The sequence below is a fragment of the Oryzias melastigma genome, linkage group LG5 (assembly GCF_002922805.2).
Source record: "Oryzias melastigma strain HK-1 linkage group LG5, ASM292280v2, whole genome shotgun sequence".
Lineage (NCBI taxonomy): Eukaryota > Metazoa > Chordata > Actinopteri > Beloniformes > Adrianichthyidae > Oryzias > Oryzias melastigma.
In genome coordinates this window covers 7,739,838-7,762,188 of record NC_050516.1, presented here as the reverse complement: position 1 = coordinate 7,762,188, position 22,351 = coordinate 7,739,838, and the positions used below count along the sequence as shown (strand labels likewise).

Genomic DNA, 22,351 nt, shown 5'->3' with positions numbered 1-22,351 from the left:
GTATGTACCGCGCTGCACCTTTATCTATGGTTGAAGGAGATCCTTGTGGATTATAGGTCGCTCTCCAAATGTTTCCATATTTTTGCTTTTCTGTCTGACATTGTCTGTGGATTCCCTTGTATTTGTTGAACTAGGTTCACAGTTGTATGATGGGAAGGCTGAGTGTGTACACAGACTGAAACACACACAAACACAGAGGACATGACAGCTGAGGCGCACTGAGGGAGTTTCACCCAACAGACTTCAGAGCACTAATCTGCCATTTTGTCCTGACAAATTCCAAGACATGGCTGAATAGACAGGTTTGAAGCCCAATCAAGAATTCGCTGTGCATATTTAATAGAACTCTACATATTGCACACACATGTAGCAAGTGATTTATTCCAGGTCAAATCACCCAAGCCGGCTGGGACTGTCAGTAACAGTCAGAAGGCATTTCTCTGCTTCAGCACAGCAGGGGCTGAGAATGGGGCTCTGTCATTTACAGCTTTCATGGAAGCATGCAGCCGAGACACACACCAAAGCAGTTTCTCCATCAGACGAAGACAGACGAGTGACAGGTTGGTTTTTTAGCCTCGCACCAAATCAGCGTGTGTATGTAAAGTAGAGATTATCGTCAACTTAAATTCCAAATATCAGTACACTTGAAGCGAGCCCTCCAACACAAGTAAATGCAATCTCCAGACGTGCTGGGCTCTCGCCGCATAGCCGTCTGTGGTGATCTGGTAGATTAGATTTCAGAGGACATATTTGTTTAGGCATTTCATTAACTCAAGGTGAGCCGTTTCCAGCGTCATCCAGAGGCAGCGGCGCCAAATTAGCTCCTTATCATGCGGGCTGGTTTATTGTAGAGGTGAGCCGCATCGCGCGGAGGGGGGGGGTGAGCGAGTGCAGTCCTTTCATACGGTCTACAGAAGATTTATGGCTTAATTATATCCAAATTGTGCAGGTTTGCTGTATCCAGGTTACCAGGGAACGTGTCACTCCGATGGGCAATGGTGTGAAAAGCACGGGTGCAGAGGCAGGTGGAGACTGCCCCAACCATACGGGGCTCCTACATGTCGACTGACCATACGGACACTGACCTTTACATCGATGGAGCCAGAATTTGTTATTTTTATGTGATGATCAGCAAAATCCATCTGAAGTCCCGTCAGAGAGGCAGGCTGAAAAAACCAGCAGAGGCCACCAGTAGATTCTGTGTTTGGTGTGAAGGTGACAGAAGGTGTCAAGAACGGCGCGTATGCAGGGCGCCAGCGCAGGTCAGCCAGCCAAACAGACGGGGGCCTCAGCAGGCACCTGGAGCTCAGCACCGACAGCCTGTGGAGAAATGAGCCGCAGCAGCACCTCCTTCACCTCCTTCAATGAGCTGCAGCAACACATCCACAAAGACCAACCCAGACAAAGCAGGGATGGGGGAGAAGAGGGGATCGGGGGTCTCGCCATGACTGTCAGGTTTATCAGATGGTTTCAAATAACCTGTGCATGGAATATGAATTTCATTAAACATGTGAAAATTAATTAAGTAATTCATTTTACACATAAATCTTTCAGTAGCCATGAGATCACACAGATCTGATTGTGGAGAAAAGACGGCGCTGCAAATCAATTACTTTAAGACCAAGGTTAAACAGCAATAATGCATAGAAATGTATAGAAAAAGACAGTGTAGACATGCGCTTAATTAACACTGAGTGCATTAGCTCGTTGAAATACCTATAATACATCATTAAGTTTGATTTAATGCGTTTGTTTATTCTTAGAGCAGATCCAAGATAATATTGACATTCCAAACGAGGTTATGAAGCAAAAAGGAGGTCAGAGACCAACAAAAACTGCTGTTTCCTTTACGATTTTTCCCATAAATTTTTTGGATTACCATAATAATTAAGCAAATGGATATTTTATAATATTCACTTTCCATTCTAAGCTCTCGTCTAATCGCTTTCACGGACCAGATCCTGCAAGCTGCACCCACCACATTCCTCTCTGAGGTTTGGTGCATAAATGTGTGTAAACTGATAAAATCGGCTTTTATTTAAAATAAGTCATGATTTAGGATTTATCACCCTCCAGCCAGACAATGTACATTAGATCAGCCTCAGGATGTATTCAGACTGGAAAAGTCAGTTTGTCTGGACTGAGTCCATTTAATTTGGTCCGAATGGAGTCCTGAACCTTACATTCGGTCAGGATCCAGTCTGTCATCTACCGGAGGTTTCTGTTCAGGAACAAAGTTTGTAAACAAAACCATGTGACTAAACATCTCTTCAGTCATTGGCTAGGTGAACTGCATATTAATACTTTTATTATTATCCTTATGTTTGCATTATAACTGTGTGTGTTGAAGGTTTAAATAGAAGTGATACTATATTTAATGTATTGTATACAAATTGTATTTTCAAAGTCAATTAACTGAACTTGATCTCGTCTCGACTTAAGAACTCACAACAAATGCACAATGAGGCTGACTAACAGTCAATCTACATAGAGGAAGTGTTGACTGCAGACCTCTTTTGATCTAGTTTTAATTTGTTCCTGTGATCTTTTAATTATGATAGGTAAAGTTTAATGAAAATGTATGAAATTTTTAGCCAAAATCCCAAAACCTGGTTTCTGCAGAGCGGCTGTAGTTTATTAGAAATTCACCTGTGAGTTGTGGGCGGGACCAACCTCCACCCATTAACAGAAAAACACCACAAGAACATGTTAAAAACACCAAAAACACCATTTTCATCTGAGTGGGTCTTTAAAGAAGAAAGGAGATCTAGTGAAATAGAGGTTTTCATGACAATCTGATCTCCTCTTTCTATGCTAATGTTCTTTTCCTTGGAAAAAACACAGCTCAGATATAAGCAGTGTTTTCCACTGGAGCGGTCCTGTGGGAGGGACGTCTGCAGCCCACACTGGCTCTGAAAAGGTGAAGAATTTGAACATGCATGCTGCGGTTTTTGGAGTTTTTCTTCCTGGAGATGCTGGTTTGGAAGTTGTTGAAGTGGAGATATGCACCCCGTTGATTAAACAGCACTTTCAGCTGCTGCGACGGGAGCCAAAGCCTCAAATGTCGTGTCTTTTCTGCCTCAAGCAGCCCACAGAGTCTGAGGCTTAAACTGGACTTGCTTTTAATTACACATTTACGTGCTTTGCTTATCCTGCATTTTCTTGGAATGTCTCTCCTCTGAACCTGAAGCATTAAGGAAATATTGCAAAGGCAACACAATGCATTTTCCTTGAGGGTGTTAAATACCATCCATTTTTTATATTCTGTGGATTTGGAGAGGAGCCACCACCATGTCCCTCTCTGTGCCAGTGGAAGGCCCTTTGGTGGTGTGAGGTATTGGAACGTTTGCTTGGAGTATTTCCATTCAGCCACCACGGTGCCAAATGTACTTTTGCATTTCCAGCTCTGTTAGACTCAGAGGAGCTGGAGTGGAGGGTCAGACCTGCTACCTGAAGACCCGGTGCTGGAAAGGTGGAAGAAAGTGCCTGAAAATGGCTTTAGCTGAACTGCAGCTGCTGCTCCTTCTATTCTTTGAGCGTGGAGCTGATATCCTTCAGCTGTTTGTTGTCATCCATTGTTTTGGTTTGGAGTTCATCAGTGCATCCCTGTGGAAATCCCACAATAACTGACCCGGCAGACAAAGACAAACAAATACAGCAGAAACAAAACCAGCCTGTCATGTTTGTGTGGAGTCAGAAAGGGACTCAGTATTACTGCGTCTTATTGAATACTTTTGTAAATGAATACAGCATGTCTGACTCTCGGCCAAGTTTGGATTATTACTGAAGCACTGAAAAAAATTGGTCCCGTTTCTACATGTATTTTCGTCATACAGCGTTCCCTCCTTTATCACAGGGGATACGTTCCATAAATAACCTGCGATAGGTGAAATCTGGAAAGTATGATTACACGTTTAAGGCTGTAAAATTCCTCACTGTGCACTTTTATCAGACAGACAGGAACATTTTCAGTAGAGGTTTGTAGCAGAGTCTGGTGGTGTGATACATATCCAGATATGGGTCTCAACCAAACAATATCTATCCCAACGCTGTACCAGAACAGTTTATCACTTTTTTAAGACTGCTGTTTTTGGTGTTTTATCCAATAAAACTAGAATTATTTTCCTACAAAGGTTTGAACTTCGAGAGTTTATCCTAGATAGAAAAACATGTTTTTGTCTGCCTGAGAAAAGTGTAGAAAGTCTGTACGGTAGTTTTACTAACTTAAAAATTTTTGTCTTTACTAGTAGGAGAGTGTGTAAACAGAGAGCTCTCATCAAAGAGACCAATAGTCCCGCCCACAACTCAGAGGTCAATTTCTGATGCCGCTCTGCTGAAAGGTTTTTTGATTTAGGCTAAAAGTGTTATCATCCTTATTAAAAAATCACTGGGAACGCTTTGAAAATAGATCAGAAGATGATCAGAGAGGAACTTAAACATTGTTTTGTTTATCCTTCCTTAAGAGTGTGACAGTCTTGGCCTTTAGTACTTGTGTCAGATCCTCAAAGTTCACCAAAGTGTCACGCTGCTTAGTCCTCGGTTCCTCTGCAATATTGTCTTCCCATAAACAAACACGTCTTCCATTTCCTCCCCTCTCTAATTTGCCGTGCAGATTGGATTAGATTTAAGCTTTAACTCTTGCTAGCATCTGAAAATGTCTCAAAGCCCATTTCTGAATGAGCTTATGTTGTGTGAGGGTTTTAATCCAGAGTCTTTCCCAATGCAGATGGTTTAAAGCTTGATGAACTGAAATCTCACTTTTGTAGATTTACTGCAATGGAAAAATCTTTATAGATGTAAAACCCACAATCCTTTGCAGCTGGGAGAACGGGGCGCCCTGCCAGCATGCTGGAAGAGCATGCAAACACAGCCTCTCCCTTGAAGACAGCGAGCTCTGCAGCTCGTAAACGGACGGCAGTCGGAGAGACGGAGCAGCGGCAGCTAGTTTGGGAGACGGCCCGGTTTTAGGCCGGTTGGTTTGGGCCTCTGGGAAATATTTTGCTGCGGGAAGCTGACTTTTACAAAGGAAAATGGATTTACAAGCCCCGACCTGTTCTTGCTGCCTCCCCCATCTTCCTCCAAATCATGGCGCTGCTTTTTGTAGCAGAGCGTCTCATCAAATCAGAGCCACATGGCGGCAGACGCAGTGGGCTTTTACAAAGATGCAGATAAAAGGCATGAAAGACACAAGTCACTTCCTAACAGAAACTAACCGCTTGCTTCCATTTATCATCGAGTTTCAAGCAAACAGAACGGTCGCAGGATAACTGCAGCTGGAGATAACGACAATATTTTCAACACTAAGACGATTCCTTCAAGGATTATTCTGTTGGTTACAAGAATACCAGCTCATCTGCCAGTTACCCACATCAGTCACACTTCATCAGCTTTGTTTAATGAGGATGCCCCTCATGCTCAAAGCACTTCTTGCTACTAAAGCCAAGAAGTTCTTCAAAGAGAGAGCAGAAAAGTCCAAGAGATGTACATTTACTGAACGGATGAAAGCCCCACTGCTGTGTCCTCGTAAATTAGCTGGGATTTTAACGAGTAGATGCCAGGCTCCTTCTTCTTTAATTGACTTTGGAAGTGGCTGGGTGTTCGGACATAACAGTAAAGCGTTTATCAGCTGCTGAGCAAAACAGAGCAAACTTTTGTGTTCTCTTCTGCTGGGCCAAGGCCAACGACTCCAAAGCCCTGCCTTCTCTATCAGAGTAATAATGGGGCCTGAAACCCAATTCTCTGACAACAGCTGGGGATTCCTGTCCTCTTACAATTAAGTCATGAGAGATCCCCTCTATGCCTGGGTAAAGGGGAGTTATCATTATCTGATCTGATCTTAGTATCTCTGCCCTCTTCAAGACATTTGGGTTATCACACATAAAATTGTATAAGTAAAGTTTGCGTTTAAAACGATGCAAAGAAAATGATCTTAGTAATTGTATTTTAGTTTTGATTAAAGGTGTATTTTCTACGATTGACACAAGGGCAGCTTTTTTTCTGCACTGAATCGAAAGCTCCAGAAAGCTTTGCCATTTTTCTTTCCAAGTCAGCCATTTAATGCAATTATAAGAACGTACAGTCCTTGTCCTTGTGGTCGTAACTGCTTCATTAGTTTTAAGAAATGATGGGAGCATTCACTGGGAATAAAGCTTTCAGTGTAAGCGGTGGTCCTCAGTTCTATGAATATCCTCAACACAGAATCTGCCTGCTTTGTGTGAGTAACAAGGACACACACAGATCTTATACTTGAGATATTTTTGAGATGATAATAGTCTGATTTAGTGACTGCCTTAATGTGTTTATCAAAATTTAGGTCTGTGTCTATCACTACACCCAAGTTTCTGGCCTGGTTGGTAGGTTTCAGTTGAATAGATTGAATCTCTGTAGTGACGTCTAACCTTTTTTCTTTAGCCCCAAAGACAATAACCTCAGTTTTGTTTTTGTTTAATTGAAGTAAGTTGTGACACATCCAGTCATTAATGTCCTCAATGCATTTACCAAGAGCCTGTACAGGGCCTCGGTCTCCTGGTGTCAGTCTAATATATATCTGTGTGTCATCTGCATAGCTATGGTAACTAATGTTGTTGTTCTTTATAACCTGTTATTCGCCTCCACTTTGACGTTTAAAGGGAAAATCTTCATCACAAAGTTCAAACATTTTACAAAGAATGAAGATTCAATCAAATAAAGATTTTGATTTGTGGAAGCTTGTAAAAGGAACATTTGAGAATCTTCCTACAGTGAAGCAGAATTAGGTAAACATCTGTTCAGAAACTTTAGCACAGAAATGTTCCTTTATGTTGAAAAAATACCCAATGAATGAGGATTTATGTAACGACAAAATATGATCAATCTTTTTGCCCTAGAACATAATCGGAGCCCGGATTGATGTTAAAATGGCATCCTGTTTTGTTTCCTTTATGGGATTTTACAAATCAGAAACGAAAAGTCAAAAACTTTGTTAATTGATGTCACAAACAGGCAGACAGCTGGTTCCACGTGCAGCAGGTTTATTAATAGTCCACAGAATAAGCAGGGTCAGACAGGCAGAGGTCATACACGGGCATGGGATCATCCGAGACAAGCAAGAAGAGGAGTCAGAGTCCAGGCGAAGGTCAGGGGCAGGCGGCAGGCAATCAGAGTAGCAGGGTCGGAGGCAGAAGATCAGGTCAGGAGTAAACGCTCAGAAATGCAGGCAGGGTGGCACAAACAAAGCTTCGCGGGGAGTGGAGTGTGGAGCCAGACTATGAGCAGAGGAGGTGATGAGGTGATGGGGAACAGCTGAGCTGATGAGTCCAGGTGATGGCAGGTGGTGAGCTCAGAACTCTGGTGAGCGCTCCCTCTGGTGACTGGAGACGGTAGCAGCAGGTTGCTCCATGACAGTTGAACTGTCATCATCTGTAATATACATAGAGAGAGAGAGAGAGAGAGACTTTTTTTCAAACAAAATTTCTTGTAGTAACATTTTATTTTGAATATACATTTTCAGAAACCGGAACCTTCAGAATGCAAACTTCAGCCCTGGACCAGTCTGTAAAAAATTGTTTAATATGAAAAGGTCTGGGACCTGGTACTCAAGAATACTTAATAATGAACCCCTAAAATATTGTGGAGTAAACGGCTCTTGGTGCTCCGGAGGAAGCCCATAAAGCGGCGTTTGATCTAAATGGTTTCCATACGAGGATTGCAGTGATAAAGCATTAACTCTGCTCGCCCTGACATCCCTATCTGTTGGGTGAGCTTTGACTTTGCTTTAAACGTCCCAAATTACCTGGCGGTAAACAGCACAGCTGGGTTTATACTGCAGCCATCTTGGCATTTTCTCTAAAAGCCTCCTGTCTGAACTTTTCATGTCTTCACATAGTTTACCTCAAGCGCTGGTGTCTGACTGAATCTCTGCCAACTCGCGGTTCCGCCACCTCTCATCATTGTCTTCACGTCCGAGCATGACAGCCGCCATTCTACCCGTTTGTAAGATGCAGTTTCACAAACGGGAACCGCTGTCTTCTCCTCCAACAGCTTTCCACGTTGGCATGCATCTATCTTGGGTACATGAGCCGCCTTTGTTTCTGCGGCCCGGATCAGGTTTCCAGGCATGGCTGCTGCTGCGTGCGTTTAATGGAAACGCTCTGCAGGAAAAAACATGTGGCACTCTTGAATATATCTACATCCGTAATGGGATACTCGTGGGTTCCCTTGGAGTTACCGTTGGCCTTATTAGGCGGCCGTCCTGTGACTACAAACACGCAGGTCGCTACTTTGAGATGGAGGAGTTCCTCCGTACAGTGTTGCTGCATGACTCTAGGAAAAAACCACAGAGGAGAGATTTTTTGTATAAAATACGTAAAAATAACATGCCTGCAACATGCAGTCTTAGTTTATAGAGGCAGGGTCATTGTAGTTTTCCAGTCAATGGATTTTCCGCGGGGAACGCGTGCCGAGGGACAGACTTCCTACTTTATTGCTGGGACTCGAGGGAGCCACTGTTTTTCAGCCCCAAAGCTCTTTGTGTGGGGGTGTGTGTGTGTGTGTGTGTGTGTGTGTGTGTGGGTGGGTGTGTAGCACAGACCTGAAACGGATGAGAGCTGGGCTGGCTGTACATAAATCTTGCCTTGCACCCCTCCCTCTCTGACACCTCAACCCTCCCCAGTCTTTACACTCTCAGACGCCGAGGCCTGCAGGCCCTGCCAAGCGCCCCAGACGGAGCTTTTTATCCTCAGCTTCTTTTAGTTTTACACTGACCCGTGGTACCCTGAACTAATCACAACGCCTGCTGGAAGACTTGAGGTGATCACGCCCCCCCTCCTGACCCGACAATATTTAAGGTCACTGGGCAATGTAAGACCACAGCGGACCACCCATGACGGAAGAAGTTATTTAGCTCCCCGTTTAAAGTCGTTTCTCTGCCGCTAAAGTTGGCTAACTTCATTGTTTTGTTTTTTTTTGTCCAATAACAATTTAAAGTAAAAACTGATCGTTTGCAGACATTTAAGTTGTTTTGAATAGTTACTGTAAAATGTCCTCATTTATGATGAACTGCATGTGTTTCCACAGCTCTTTGTCTTTTTGTATTCAGTTTAGTACGGTGGCCTGGAAGTGCAAATCACAAATCACTAAATGCACAAACATATTAAAGATCACAACAACTTTTAAGTGAGCAAAACGAATAAAAAAAACAACATTTTAAATATAAACCACAATTCTTTATATATTTTTAAACCTCTATTTAACCAGGGAATTCCTATTGGGATTAAAGATTTTCAAAGTAGCCCTTCGATTATTATCTTAATTTAAAACATTAAAAAAAATGTCAGAAAACAAAAGTAGATTGAATGCTGAATGGGACAAGTTCATGAAAAAGAAAATATTTTCAAAAATGGCTGATATCTGTTGCTTTCATCTCCATACCATTGGTCACCTGGGGTGATGATCATTTTTAAAAAGATTTGGCAAAAGTACATTTTTAGATTTCTTTTGGTAAACAGGCCAAGATTTCTAATACATTCAAATCTTCTCTCTCCTTCACCGTTCGGCTTATCCCTTTCAGAGTCGCCACAGCAAAATCACTGTTTAGCATCAGTGATTGGCATCATCCTGACTCAACCCTGTATTTGAAGGTCACAGGGACCCAGTTAGGCAGCATGAGGGTCTTGCCTATGGACCCAATCTGGATGGGGATTCAACTCAGGGCTCCTGCGTTCAAACTCTGTATTTAGCCCACTGACCCATCCAGACGCTTGTTACATGCAACTCTTTTTTACTGGGTACTAGGTTTGTGCAAATGTTGGTGAGTTTTCGAATTTGTGGCGAGGGTCAAATTTCCACCCAAAGGCACAGAAATAAAAGGAGAATTATGAAACCTTTCTGGTCCTTCAGTCCAGGACGGCAACATAAAATCATCTTTCATGACGCAGTCACAAAAACACTCCTTTTTTAGCTTTAAATGGTAAAATGTTATGTACCCATAATGCATTGCATATTGCGGATGGGTAAGCTCTCAGAGTTGTCGACGCTGAAGATTTAAAGTCGTTCAGAAGATGCATTTTTGTGGCTCTTCTGAATGTCGTTTGTTTAGCTTGTATGTGTGATGAAATATGCTTTCCCTCCCGGATTACATGGTGGTCTGGTAATTTTAAAATGATTTATTTGCAGAAGGTGGTCCGCCATCAGCAGCGTGACAAGCGTAAATGAATCTCATCACAGTCACAGTTGATAGTGGGGAGTCCCGGGGGGCTGCTCATGCGGTCGGTTCAGCTAGTGTCGGGACTTGTCTTACATGTCTACTCACCAGTCCTGACAGGAAACAGCTGAATGTTACTGTGGACTTTTATGGTCTTGTATCTTTTCAGAACCTGGTGGTTAAAGAAAAAAATATATTCTGCTGAATTCCTTGCCTGTAAAGTTCCTGATGATTGATTTGCTGCAAAGTTAACATTTTTTTTTATGTTTTTTTACAGCTCCATCCACAGTGTCTATAATGCACCAGGTGAGCCGCAGTGTGGACAGCATCACCCTCTCCTGGTCCCAGCCGGACCAGCCCAATGGCGTCATCTTGGACTACGAACTGCAGTATTATGAAAAGGTACAGCCTATTTCTCTTTTCTCTGTGTTCAGATGAATAACTCATGCAGTGATGCAGAAAACCGACCGTTCTTTTTTGTTTTACATTTGAGTTCTGGACGTCCTCCGGTGCATTTGCATAGCAGCAAATCCTCGGAGGCACGCCGCTTCTGAACATCAGTCAGAACCTCTGCTCACTCTCCTCCAATTACAGTCATGGTCAGTCACTGGGAAAGGAAACCACAGCCGGCCCTGCAGTGGGGCCGCTGGGGATTGATGCGCACAGACTTGTGGTTGAAACAACAGCACGCTGACTGATGTAAAAATAGTTTTCGAGGGGCAAGAGCTTACAGCATGCAGCCTTTTATTGATCATTTAAGTCCGTTGGTGGAGATGACACACGGGCGCTCTCGTGCTCAGGCACACACACGTTTGTCAAGCTTTTGTCTGCATGCTTAGTTGTTCCAATTTTGACTTTAATTCCCGTCTTTGACACCGCTGGAGAGAGCTGTCAAAACAATTTCCCTGGCCCCTGCTGTGGCTCAGAAGTGTGTGCTGAGAAGTGCATTGACGGCAGCAGCTAAGAAGGTCTCAGTCTGTGCTCTCAAACCTGTCAGCAGTCTGGGGAGGAAGATTTGGCGCTGAAAATCATCTGTGATCCTCAGTCAGAGGAGAAGAGCTGTCAGACCTCAAACTGCCACCAAATCCAGCTTCTAAAAGGCGATTCATCAGTCGTCTTCAGGTTACACTCCTTTCAGATTGTTGGTATCATTTAATAGTCGATTGGCTCCTCAGAACAAGTTCAAGCGTCTGTCATTTATTCATGTGGCATTTCATGATTACTGCCCTTTTCCTGTTGCTCTGTAATTACCTTCAGTCTGTTTTCCTTTTGCTCTCAGGATCTATCGGAACACAACGCCAGCACCGTCAGAAGCCAAACCAACACCGTCGTCATCCGGGGCCTCAAGCCCGGAAGCATCTACGTGTTCCAGGTCCGAGCCCGGACCGTGGCCGGGTTTGGACGCTACAGTGGCAAGCTGTACTTCCAGACCATGACGGAGGGTGAGAAAATGGCCAGCGCTCAGCGGAGCACGCACACTTCTTATCACCTTTCAGATGTGACACACAATGTGTGGACTCAGACAGCTGCAGCAGAACGTGGGAGGCGTGTCAGAGAAACAGCAGGACGTTAAACCGTTTTCTTCACGTCTCTTTTTTACCAATCCAGTCATATTTTCATGTAATAGAAAAAAACGTGTTTTTCCACAAGATGGGCTGCAGCAAAATGAATGAAAGGTTCTCGTCTGTTTCCACACAACAAGAAAATACGGAGCGTTTAGTAAACATCAGTGAAGTAGGTTAATGTCAGAACGCTGCCTGGGTTTCCCCCTTTTGTACATCTGATTTCCGTGCGCCTGCAGCGCCCAGGGCCATCATTAGCCTGATCTCTCATTCCAACATACGTGCCGCCGCCACACGCACAGAGCCCAGCGCGGCCGCAGCACGCTGACTCACAGCTGACGATACGGGAAACATCACGTAAACTCTGCAGCCCTAAACCCACCCAAACATTCACCTTCCACACAAGCAAACGCATGAAAAGTGTGTGTTTACCAGGAAAAAAGACACATTTTTTACCGAAACTTATTTTGGCTGAAATGAACAAAATCTTTAAACTATTTTAAATAAATGACAGTAAAAATGACCCAAAAAAATATATATGTATAGTTAATTAACGTATTCCTATTTTTATTGTTGTTTTTTCTTTTTTATGTTCATTTATTTTGAACTCTTAACCGTCCAGTTTTCATTTTTTCCAATAATATTTTTTTTGTTCCAGTTATTAAAGCTGCATATTTAATTTATCATTTCCTCCTTTCTCCATTTTTTCTTCTCCTTGTTTATCATCTCCGTTTTTTTTTGTTTTTTTATTCTGCAGCTTTTTCTGTTTAATTAGCCACATTTTTTACCAAATGTATAAATCTATAAATATAATTTTTCTTTCTTTTTTTTGTTCATCTTAGAGACACATAACTTTTTTCACACTCTGGATTCTGATGGAAAAATAGGATAAAATACAGTTTTTATGCTCCTGCAGTATTAATCCAGCCACCTTTTAGCTTTCAGGCCGTTGACGGTTTGTTTTCTCTCAGTCAGTGACTGACGCAGTAACGGGGAAATGCCGTCACTTTTATGAAAGTGGGACAAAGAGGACGCGGCGTCCGCCTGAATGCTTCCAAGCCAAACTTCTGACTCCCAGTGTCGTAACATCACTGAAAATAGAACAGCTTCTGCTCCGCTGCTCCACAAAAATATAAATTCATGTTCAAATCTGTTTTAAAAAAAGTCAAGAAAAATTTACATTTTTCAGGATTAAAAAGAACATGATAGAAGTGTAAAATAAAAACGCAAAACCAATAATGGTTCGATTTTAGGTTATTGTGACAAAAACAAAAAAACAAACACAAGCTATAAAAATAAAATTTTAAATATTTTGAGTTTAAAGGAAATAAACAAAAAAGTGTATTTATTGGGATAACAAAAATATAGAAAAACTATCAGAACACCTAGATTCATATTGATAAATAGTAATAAAGGTATTTATACAAAAATATTTATTCACATGAAATATGTGTTGGCTTCAATCACTCATTATTTATTGTCCAAATTACAGTTTTTCAGCTATAAATTATTGTTTAGCTTCTATTACAGTAAAATATTTTCTATTATTTTTATGTCCTTTTTGTTTATTCAATTTGTGGTCAAAAAGTTAAAAGAAAATTATTTTAAAATGCTGATAAGGCTTTATTTAGAAGTTAAAATTGCTATTTTATATTGAAACTTGTTCTAATCATGTAAAAAAAATGTTAATCATTAACTATCATTAAAATTGTACAGCTTATTCTGATTTGTGAAAAATGTGTATAAAATACAGACATTTATCACATTTTGATAAATGAAATACTTTATAGCTAGCATTTATTTAACAATCAAACAAACAAATAGAGCATAATATTGAAGGGATCATACAAGTTATGTTCCTCCCACTTCATATTTAATGAATTCAATGTCATGTACTGTAATAATGTGTATTAAATTGTCTACCTATAATTAACAGGAACTGCCATTGCATCCTTTTTCATGTACATGTATAAATAAGGAACCTATTTTACTTTTTCATTTAATTTGTAATCAGATCCTAACCAATCATCCTACATTTGATAAATCCATATTCAGATATAGATTTCTTTTGTTTGTCTTTGTCAGTATTTATGGTTTGATTGCTTGAAATGAACCTAACCCAGTAAATGCAGGATCTCTGAGGAGCAGACTGTGGGTGTTCTGCATTGGGATGAAGTCGTCTGTCCTCCGTGGCGTGCAGAGAGGACTGATCTGGCGCGGTTTGTGTGTTCTCATTTGGTGACTGATTTCCCATTCTTGGCTTCCTGATAAGTCTGGGTCTCACCCAAACATGTTTTCTCTCCACACTTTGCACACTTTCTGCCAGATGATTTGTCCATATCTGCAGCATCTGAGCTCGTTCTCTGTGGTCTGTAGAAAGGTCTGTTCAGCCAGTGGAGATGCCAAAACGCTTGTTGGTCCTCCCAGCCGTATGTCCGGGTGTCACCCACTGCTCCCTCCATATGCAGCGGCTCAGATGCCGCCTCGTATGTGCCAGACTGTGACTCTGCCTGTTTGTAAGGCTTGGTTTTCCCATGTCTCCCTCTGCAGAGGAGTACAACACGAGCATTCAGGAGAAGCTTCCTCTCATCATTGGCTCGGCCGCAGCAGGGCTGGTCTTCCTCATTGCTCTGGTGGTCATCATCATTGTGTGTAACCGGTGAGTGATGCCTGTCATGCAAACCTGAACAAACGTTTTTACATTTATTATTTCAGTTCCACTAAATCAGTGTCTCAGTTTCACAATTTTGATTAATAGTATTAATTAAAACTTTAGTTCATTCGGATGATGTGTATCATACACTTTTGTCTCAGAATGTGACTTTTGATGCCATAAAACACAAGGTTTCAAAAACAAGGGGAGCAGCATGTGTTTCTTAAAGACCCACTCCAATGAAAACTGATTTTTTTCATGTTTTTAACATGTTTTTGTGGTGTTTGTTTTTCTGATATTGGAGGAAACATATTTTTAAAAATAGGCTTAAATTGCATTTCTGAGTATTTATTTAAAGTATTGTGACTCATGAGACAAAAAAATTATTGTTTGAAAAAGATCACACTTGTGTCGTAGAAAACACACTTGGTGGTAGAGGTGGGAATCTTGAAGCCCTCAACGATTCGATTTGATTACGATTCAGGAGGCAACAATTTGATTATGAAACAGCTATCAATGCAACCCAGATCTGCATTTTTTAGAAATGTTTCTTTTCACTACGAGACACTTGACCAATCGAACTTACTTTTCTCCTGTAAGGGATTTTTTAAAATAAAGACCAGATCAGTTTACTTGTTTAACTTTTCTATACATGGGTGATGAGACAGAGGGGAGGGGTTGCTTCTTGTTAATTGTCCTGCCCACAACTCAAAGGTAAATTTATATTCAACTCCTGCTGCTCTGCAGAAACTGTCATAGAAAATTATTATTTTTTTTAATTTTCACAAAAATGTCATAAACATCATAATGAGAAGACCACAGGGAACCCTTTGAAAATACATCAAAAAATGATCAAAACAGGATTTTTATGAAATACTGCAGATTCTGCACCTGATCAAAGCTTGACTTTTTTTTTCATCAGATAAAAGTTAAGCATATTGGTCCATAAAATATTTTTCCACTATCTTAATTACTGCTTTTCTAACCTTTTCTGTTGGCAGTAGTTTTTATTTGGCATAGGTTTGATGGATCTATGCAGGCAAATATAAAAGAATAATAATGTTCTGTGGAAACCTGAAGGTTTTCAGCTCAGTAAGGCAGCTGCCACACTTCTGTTCAGTGGAATAAACAGCTGTCTGTGTCGTACGATGCCATGGCTGGATGCCTCCTTCAACCAAGCAAAAATAACAAACACGTTTCTTCATTCTGAGACGGGTTTTAGAGGGTTTGTTTCTGTGTATATGTGGACCTGGGGGTGTTTCATTCTAGTGGCCCCCTCCCTCTGCCTTTCTTTGAACCCGAACTTGAGTCCTTTGTCTTTTCCCCAGAAGGCGTGGCTTCGACAGGCATGATTCAGAGTACACGGACAAGCTGCAGCACTACACCAGCGGCCACAGTGAGTAAAAGCATCCCTCCTCATCATCACTTCTTCTTCCTCCAGCATCAGACACACCTGTCTCCATGACTACCACGTCACATAGTCATTCCCATGGCAATCATTTGCCACTCCGGGGCCTCGCACACCTGTCTCCATGACTACCACCTCACGAGCTGCTGTCCTTGGCTATGGCCCCGCACAGCTTCATCCTTCCACCCCCCCACTTTGGAGCAATCTTGCCTATTGTTTAATTCAGCTCCCCCCCAGAGGCTGGATTGAACCACATCAAAATGACTGTTGGAACGCGCGCCTCACGTTTCACTGTTAACTAAATCCTTTGTGCTGGAAATAGGTCAGTTTTCACCCACATTAGAGCCATTAGGATATTAACGCAAGAGTCTTTTCACATGTTGACATTTTATAAAGATTTGGCCAAAGAACAAAATTACCCGACGATTTTTATTCTTCTTTCTCAGCACAGAAGGACAAAGTTCAAACGACAATAGAGCTGAGATTTTTCTATCAGAAAGGGAGCTGAGAGGTAATTCCATCCCAGCTCCGTCTGAGACATTGGTGCTAATCGCTCTGACTACAGCCTGATGAAAGGCCCGGTTCCGTCTCCATCTGGAGTTTATGAACCCGTTTTACTTGTTTGGGGTTTTTTTTTACATTTTTTTCTCGTCTGTGGTTTTGTAAATTACTTAAAAAATAGTACATGATAGAAATCTAAATTATTGAACAACATTTCCCACTGAACCCAATCAGAGGTTTGGGGAATCGGTTCCAGTGAGCAGCTTTAGTCTTCATCCCAACCGCCCTTACAGGTGGTTCCAGGTTGTACAACGTTCAGCGAACCTGTACAGAGAAGATGCCCATGCATGTTTTTTCTATGGGCATGCTGCGGACAACAGCTCATAGTGAACACTATCTCATCCCCGTCATACAGCTTACATGATCCTTATGAATTAGCTGCACCTGTACGAATGTTCCAGGTATTTGGGCTGTCCGTGACAGTGGAGGGTCATAGACAGAGGGGGCGGGATCTTAAGGGGAGTGCAGGTGTGTCTGTGGCTTATATGGCGACCTCAAGTGGCATCATGGAACGTGCCATTGCTGTACATGTGATGAGTGTATCGTGAAGGATTTGAAAGGATAATGAAGTTACAGGCGATTATGACGTATAGGTGATGGTGACATACGATGTCTCTACTCCACACTAGACATTGAGACATCGAGTGTGAGGACTGGCTCCTTACTCACCACACACGAATGGTGCATGCAGGGGTGTGCACGTGATATGTAAGGGCCAGAACAGTGAACAATGTTAACGAGCTTCTAGGGATTCAAGGGTTGAAACCATTTACAGACCACACGCCTGTGTCTCACTATTTCACCCTTACTTACCTGTAAGCACCATTTATGTGAGACGTTTTTAGTTTATTGCCAGCAATGTGATCATTTAAATTTAAAGAACGATTTATGTTTTTATTTTGAAGTCAGCAAATTTCGTTTTGAATGTTCTGTTTTTTGATGCAATGTTCCACTTGTGAATTCAGAATAAAAGAGCAGAGGGCAGAGCCATTTGGTTGTTTTACCGTTTGGTACTGAGCCATTCCAACAAGTAAAATAGTCTCCTTTTGTCATTAAGTTTATTTGAGCTCAGAATTAAAATCCTTTATACAAGAAAATTCGATGAAGATCCATTTTTAATGAAGAAAACTGTACATTACCCTTTAGTAGGTGAGGTTATATAATTGTTCACTAGGACCTGTCGCCCACAGCGTCCCTGCAGTAGGCATGTTTGTCCTCTCTACAACTTTTATATCCGCTGTCGGTGCCCCATACGGGTTTGCCTATTTTTCACCCACAGACAGCCCAGTTTCACCCTAAAGGGCAGTTGTGACTTAAACATTACGAATACTTCATGATACACTTACCACATGCATTAAAATGGTATGTTGCATTTACATCTCGTCTCTTGCGGGCTCCGTACGAGCCTCAAGGGAACTGCTAGACAGACCTGCGCTCCCTTTAAGATGTGGCCACTCCTTTCTTCAACCCTCCACGGACCGGACAACCCAAACACCAGCAGCACCCGTACGGGTTAACCCCCCTCACATGCGACTAACAGTGAGTCAGTGAGTTTGTCTTCTCATCCGTCACGCTTCAGGATTCTCACTTGTTTTTGTAGGTGGTCTCTGCCGTTCCATAAAGGTGCTCAGCTGAATAGTTCTTCAACTGAAGAGATCGTAGGATTTGCTATGGGGGGGTTTCACTTGGAAAGATGTGCTCCATCTGTTCACCCCGGCAGCCATTCAGCGCGGCGTGCCAGGTTTGGCGGTAGCGTGCACGTCCCTCCAGTATAGCTGAAAGCCAGGCATGAGTGTAGTCTCCATTCGCTCAGCCTCGGGTCGAATGTGGAGGTATGAGCAGAATAATCGGATTTCAAACTCAGGACTCTCAAGTCCTTGAACACTTAAAGGCCACCTTAAGCTAATTTACCTGGCATCAGGGCTTAGGACAGCCAATTTATTTCTGGGAACGGAGCTGAGCGCCGCTGATATAGGACCTGGGTTTCCCTCCTGAGTGTTAATGGCTCTGTGGCTCACCAGAGATGATGTGTATATTAACCCAGCGTATCACCGCTAAGAGGAGCTGCCATGTCCTTGCTGACTGCACAGCAGTGCACAGTAGCCAAGAGGCGCTTGTTGAGACTTATTTATAATTACATGCCCCTCCCCCATCTCCCGACCTTCAGACCTCCCGCCTCAAACACAGAAATCCCATAATTGTACAGGGAAGAATGGATCGCTGCTGCATCTGATGATCTGGCAGAACAAGTGTGAATGAAATATTATAGAGCTTTCATCCTGTCTTACAAGTGACTCCAGGAATGAAGATTTACATCGATCCATTCACGTATGAGGACCCCAACGAGGCTGTGCGGGAGTTCGCAAAGGAGATTGACATCTCCTGCGTGAAGATCGAGCAGGTCATTGGTGCAGGTAACGGAGAAGACTCACCCAGACACCAAAACGCGACATGCTTGTCGTAGGAGTTTTAGAGAGAAGAGGTTATTCAAACAGTTTTTCATCTTTACCAGGAGAATTTGGTGAGGTGTGCAGCGGAAATCTGAAGCTACCCGGTAAAAGGGAGATGTTTGTAGCCATTAAGACCCTGAAGTCTGGCTACACCGAAAAGCAAAGGCGGGACTTTCTGAGTGAAGCCAGCATCATGGGCCAGTTCGACCATCCTAACGTCATCCACCTGGAAGGTGTGGTCACCAAGAGCAGCCCTGTCATGATCATCACTGAGTTCATGGAGAACGGATCTCTGGACACTTTCCTCAGAGTAAGAAGCCTCATTTTCATCTTTATATCAGTAATACTATTAATAACGTAAAGCTACTATCATCTTGTGCATAAACAAGCATCTAAAAAAAATATAGAATTGCAAACCGAAGTGAATTTAGTTATTTCTGCAACATTTTTGATCTATTTTCAAAGTGTTCCCAGTGGTCTTTTAATTAAAATGATGCTGTTCTTAGCCAAAGTTTAAAAAAATGTATTGTTTTCTAGAACATGAGTTCATTAGAAATTCACCTGTGAGGTGTGGGTGGGACTGCTGGCACAGAGCTTCCCCCCTTCATGTCACCCATAACTGAGAGCTTTCTGTTTACATGCTCTCCTGTTAGCTTACGGCCCCACACACCCCCAACACAAAATTAAAACACAAATGGCAAACAACTTTGGGTCTTAGGGTCTTTCTGTTTAGGGAGCTTGTGGTCCCACCCACCAAGTTTTCTACATAAAAAATATGATCTATTTCAAACTTCATTTTTTTTTATCTGTTCCTGATTCACAACAATTTGAATAAAGAAATAGGGCTGTCAAAGTATTAATTACAGACATTTTAGCACGCTATTTTTTTTATTGCTTTAATCTCGTTTTTGCGACAGATGGATACTTCTGTGTTTTGCACACCTGGAGGAGCATTGTACCGCTCATACCATGGTCATTTAAGAAAAATATGAATATTAAATAAATTATTAGAACTTCAGTCCTGGTATATTTTTAAGTTTTAATTGATTTTTACAATAGCGGACTGTTTAATACACGGTGTGTTGTCATGGTAACAGCTTCACCGTGCTCCGCTTTAGTTCCTTTTTGAGAAAAGTGATCATCATGAAGAGTTTGAAAAAAAAGCATAATTTTGGAGGGAAAGTTCACCTCTAAGCACTTGTTTTTGTCCAGATGATGAAGCAAATTTTGTTTAAAAAAATAGCAAAGTCTAAATAGTTCAATTCCTCCATGGTGTTTAATTTCTTCCTTTTAAGATTATCTTGTCTATTTCTTTTCTGCTCCATCCCTGTCTTTAAAATGTTCAAATTCATACAAATAGATTAAATGAAAATATAAAAAATATTCTTGTGTCTTCTCTGCTGTTGTGATAAACTGGAATAATGTAAATCAATATTTGTATGATGGTATTAATAAGAAATTCAAGTTTAATATGTTTCGGATTTCTTAGAAAGTGTTCTAATTTCTGATGTGGTAAATTAGAGGCTCTTGATCTGATGTTTTTGTTGTTTTTTTATTTTTTTTATTTGTTTGGTGGTGTCAAAGTAAAGGTTAGAAGTCTTTTATAATAATAATTTTAAAAAAAACTTACTAAAGCCACCTTTTTAGTTTTAATTTGATCTTTTTGTGCACTACAGTGTCCCAAACTTAAAAAAACACCTGAAAATAAGGCTTTTAATAGCAATTAAAAGGTCAAATATTATTGCAATTAAAACAATTTAATTACATTAATTAATCACAGGTTTCGATTAAAATAATCGCATGGCAGCACTATAAAGACATGCTCAGAAATTTAATTTAGTTCAAAATGCCACAAGAACACATTAAAAAAGCATCAGAGTGAGTCTTTAAGACAGGCAGCACTGACAATACAACCCTCTGTATGCTGCATCTGATGTCGGATTGACCCTCATGAAGCAGCTTCAAGCCACAGGCAGACATTAGAAGCTGCTCTGAAGCTTCACGTTTTAGTTCAGTGCTTTGATGAGCCTGAAGGATCACGCCGCCATGACTCTGCTGGAGAGGACAACCACCAAGGAATCTGCTGTCTAAAACCTTTGAGGACATTACCTTAGCTAACTAACTAACAGCTAACTAAAATACAAACATTACATACATAAATATATACTTTGCTGTGTTATAAAGTGTCTGTGTAAGGCAGAATTGTTTTCCTTTTTTCTTTGAAGTCCCTCCTTCTGCAGAATATTCTACATTTCTCATTAGAACTTCACATTATTCTCTCTTCTCCTTCCTGACAAAAATTATTCAGCTCTCATGAATTCATTGAATATTTACATTTTCTGATCCTGCCAGAGTTATTACAGAGACTGTTAAATGCCCCTATCTTTACAACCAGCATAAATAATTTAGAGCCTTTGAAAGTTTAAAACAAATAGGATGTTGAAAGGTGAAACTGGCTTTCAAATGGTATTTCTGACGAAATAACCCCATTTGTCCTGAGATGATAGTAAAGTAAAAACCTGTATTTTAGTTGTTTTAATGCTCCTGACTACAACAAGTGCTGACTTTGACTTTTCTTAATGAGAAGAAATCCTCTGGCATGATAGGATCCTGTGTTTTTCTAGATGGTAAAACATTAAAAGGAAAATAAAAAAATATTTTAAGTGATGCTAGTTAATAAAAGTGTACATTAAGAACCCTGAGGACTTCAGCAAACCTTGGCCAATCCAGTAACACCTGAAAAGTCGAGCCAGACATCTGAAAAATGCCTAAGAAACTAACAAAGCCGTTGCAGAGTTGAGGAAATGTTGCCAACAGTCAGTCAAATTTATATTTTGAAAGTGACATTTTAAATAAAAATTAAAAACAATAAAAACAAATATTTACAGAACAAATGTTATGTAGGCACTCTGGTAAAATGGTTTGAACTTTTACTTTTTTACACATTACACCTGGCTCGTGTGTTTATATGAGGTAAGATAGCTGTCAAAATGTAGTTGTGCATAACTTTGCAAAATAAATAAATAATAATAGAATATTTATTTTGACATTTTGCATGCCATCTGTTATGATTTGCCCTTGTCTTTTGAATGCAAAGTTTCCCTTGTTAAAGTACTGTCAAACATACAGTGTTACAGGCCTTTATACCTAGTTTGAGGCTCATTGTCTAATCCCACTTTCTTCTTTATATTTCTGAACATTTTTGCTGGTTTTTAGAATGGTTTGTTTAGTTTTAGCTTGATCTTGTCACAAATGGGCAGCCCGCTGGTTCCATGTGCAGCTGGTTTATTAGTTCAGACAGGAACTAAGCACAGCTTTAAGTCCACAAAGCTAGATCAGGGTCAGACAGGCAGAGGTCAATCATGAGCATGGGATCATCCAAGAAGAGACAAGAGTTGTCAGGGTCCAGACCAAGGTCAGGGCAGGCGTCAGGTAATCAGAAAACAAGCAGGCTCAGAAACAGAAAATCAGGTCCAGATAGAAACGCTCAGTAATGCAGGCAGGGTGGCACAAAACAATACTTCGCAATGAATGAGG

The 22,351-nt window shown here is 41.2% G+C and overlaps 1 protein-coding gene across 4 annotated transcripts in view; it reads left to right on the top strand.

The window, feature by feature from the left end:
• The window catches only part of ephb2b (eph receptor B2b), a 172,765-nt gene that overhangs the window by 133,708 nt on the left and 16,706 nt on the right, over positions 1-22,351 (top strand). Inside the window, exons 6-11 of one of the 4 annotated variants that reach the window (XM_024269806.2) lie at positions 10,458-10,582; positions 11,460-11,622; positions 14,293-14,401; positions 15,727-15,791; positions 18,665-18,778; positions 18,877-19,124. In XM_024269806.2, the coding sequence (XP_024125574.1) occupies positions 10,458-10,582; positions 11,460-11,622; positions 14,293-14,401; positions 15,727-15,791; positions 18,665-18,778; positions 18,877-19,124 (824 nt within the window). Of the gene's footprint in view, positions 1-10,457; positions 10,583-11,459; positions 11,623-14,292; positions 14,402-15,723; positions 15,792-18,655; positions 18,779-18,876; positions 19,125-22,351 lie in introns of all 4 variants that reach the window. The other 3 variants (XM_024269804.2, XM_024269805.2, XM_024269803.2) reach the window with 3 other exon arrangements.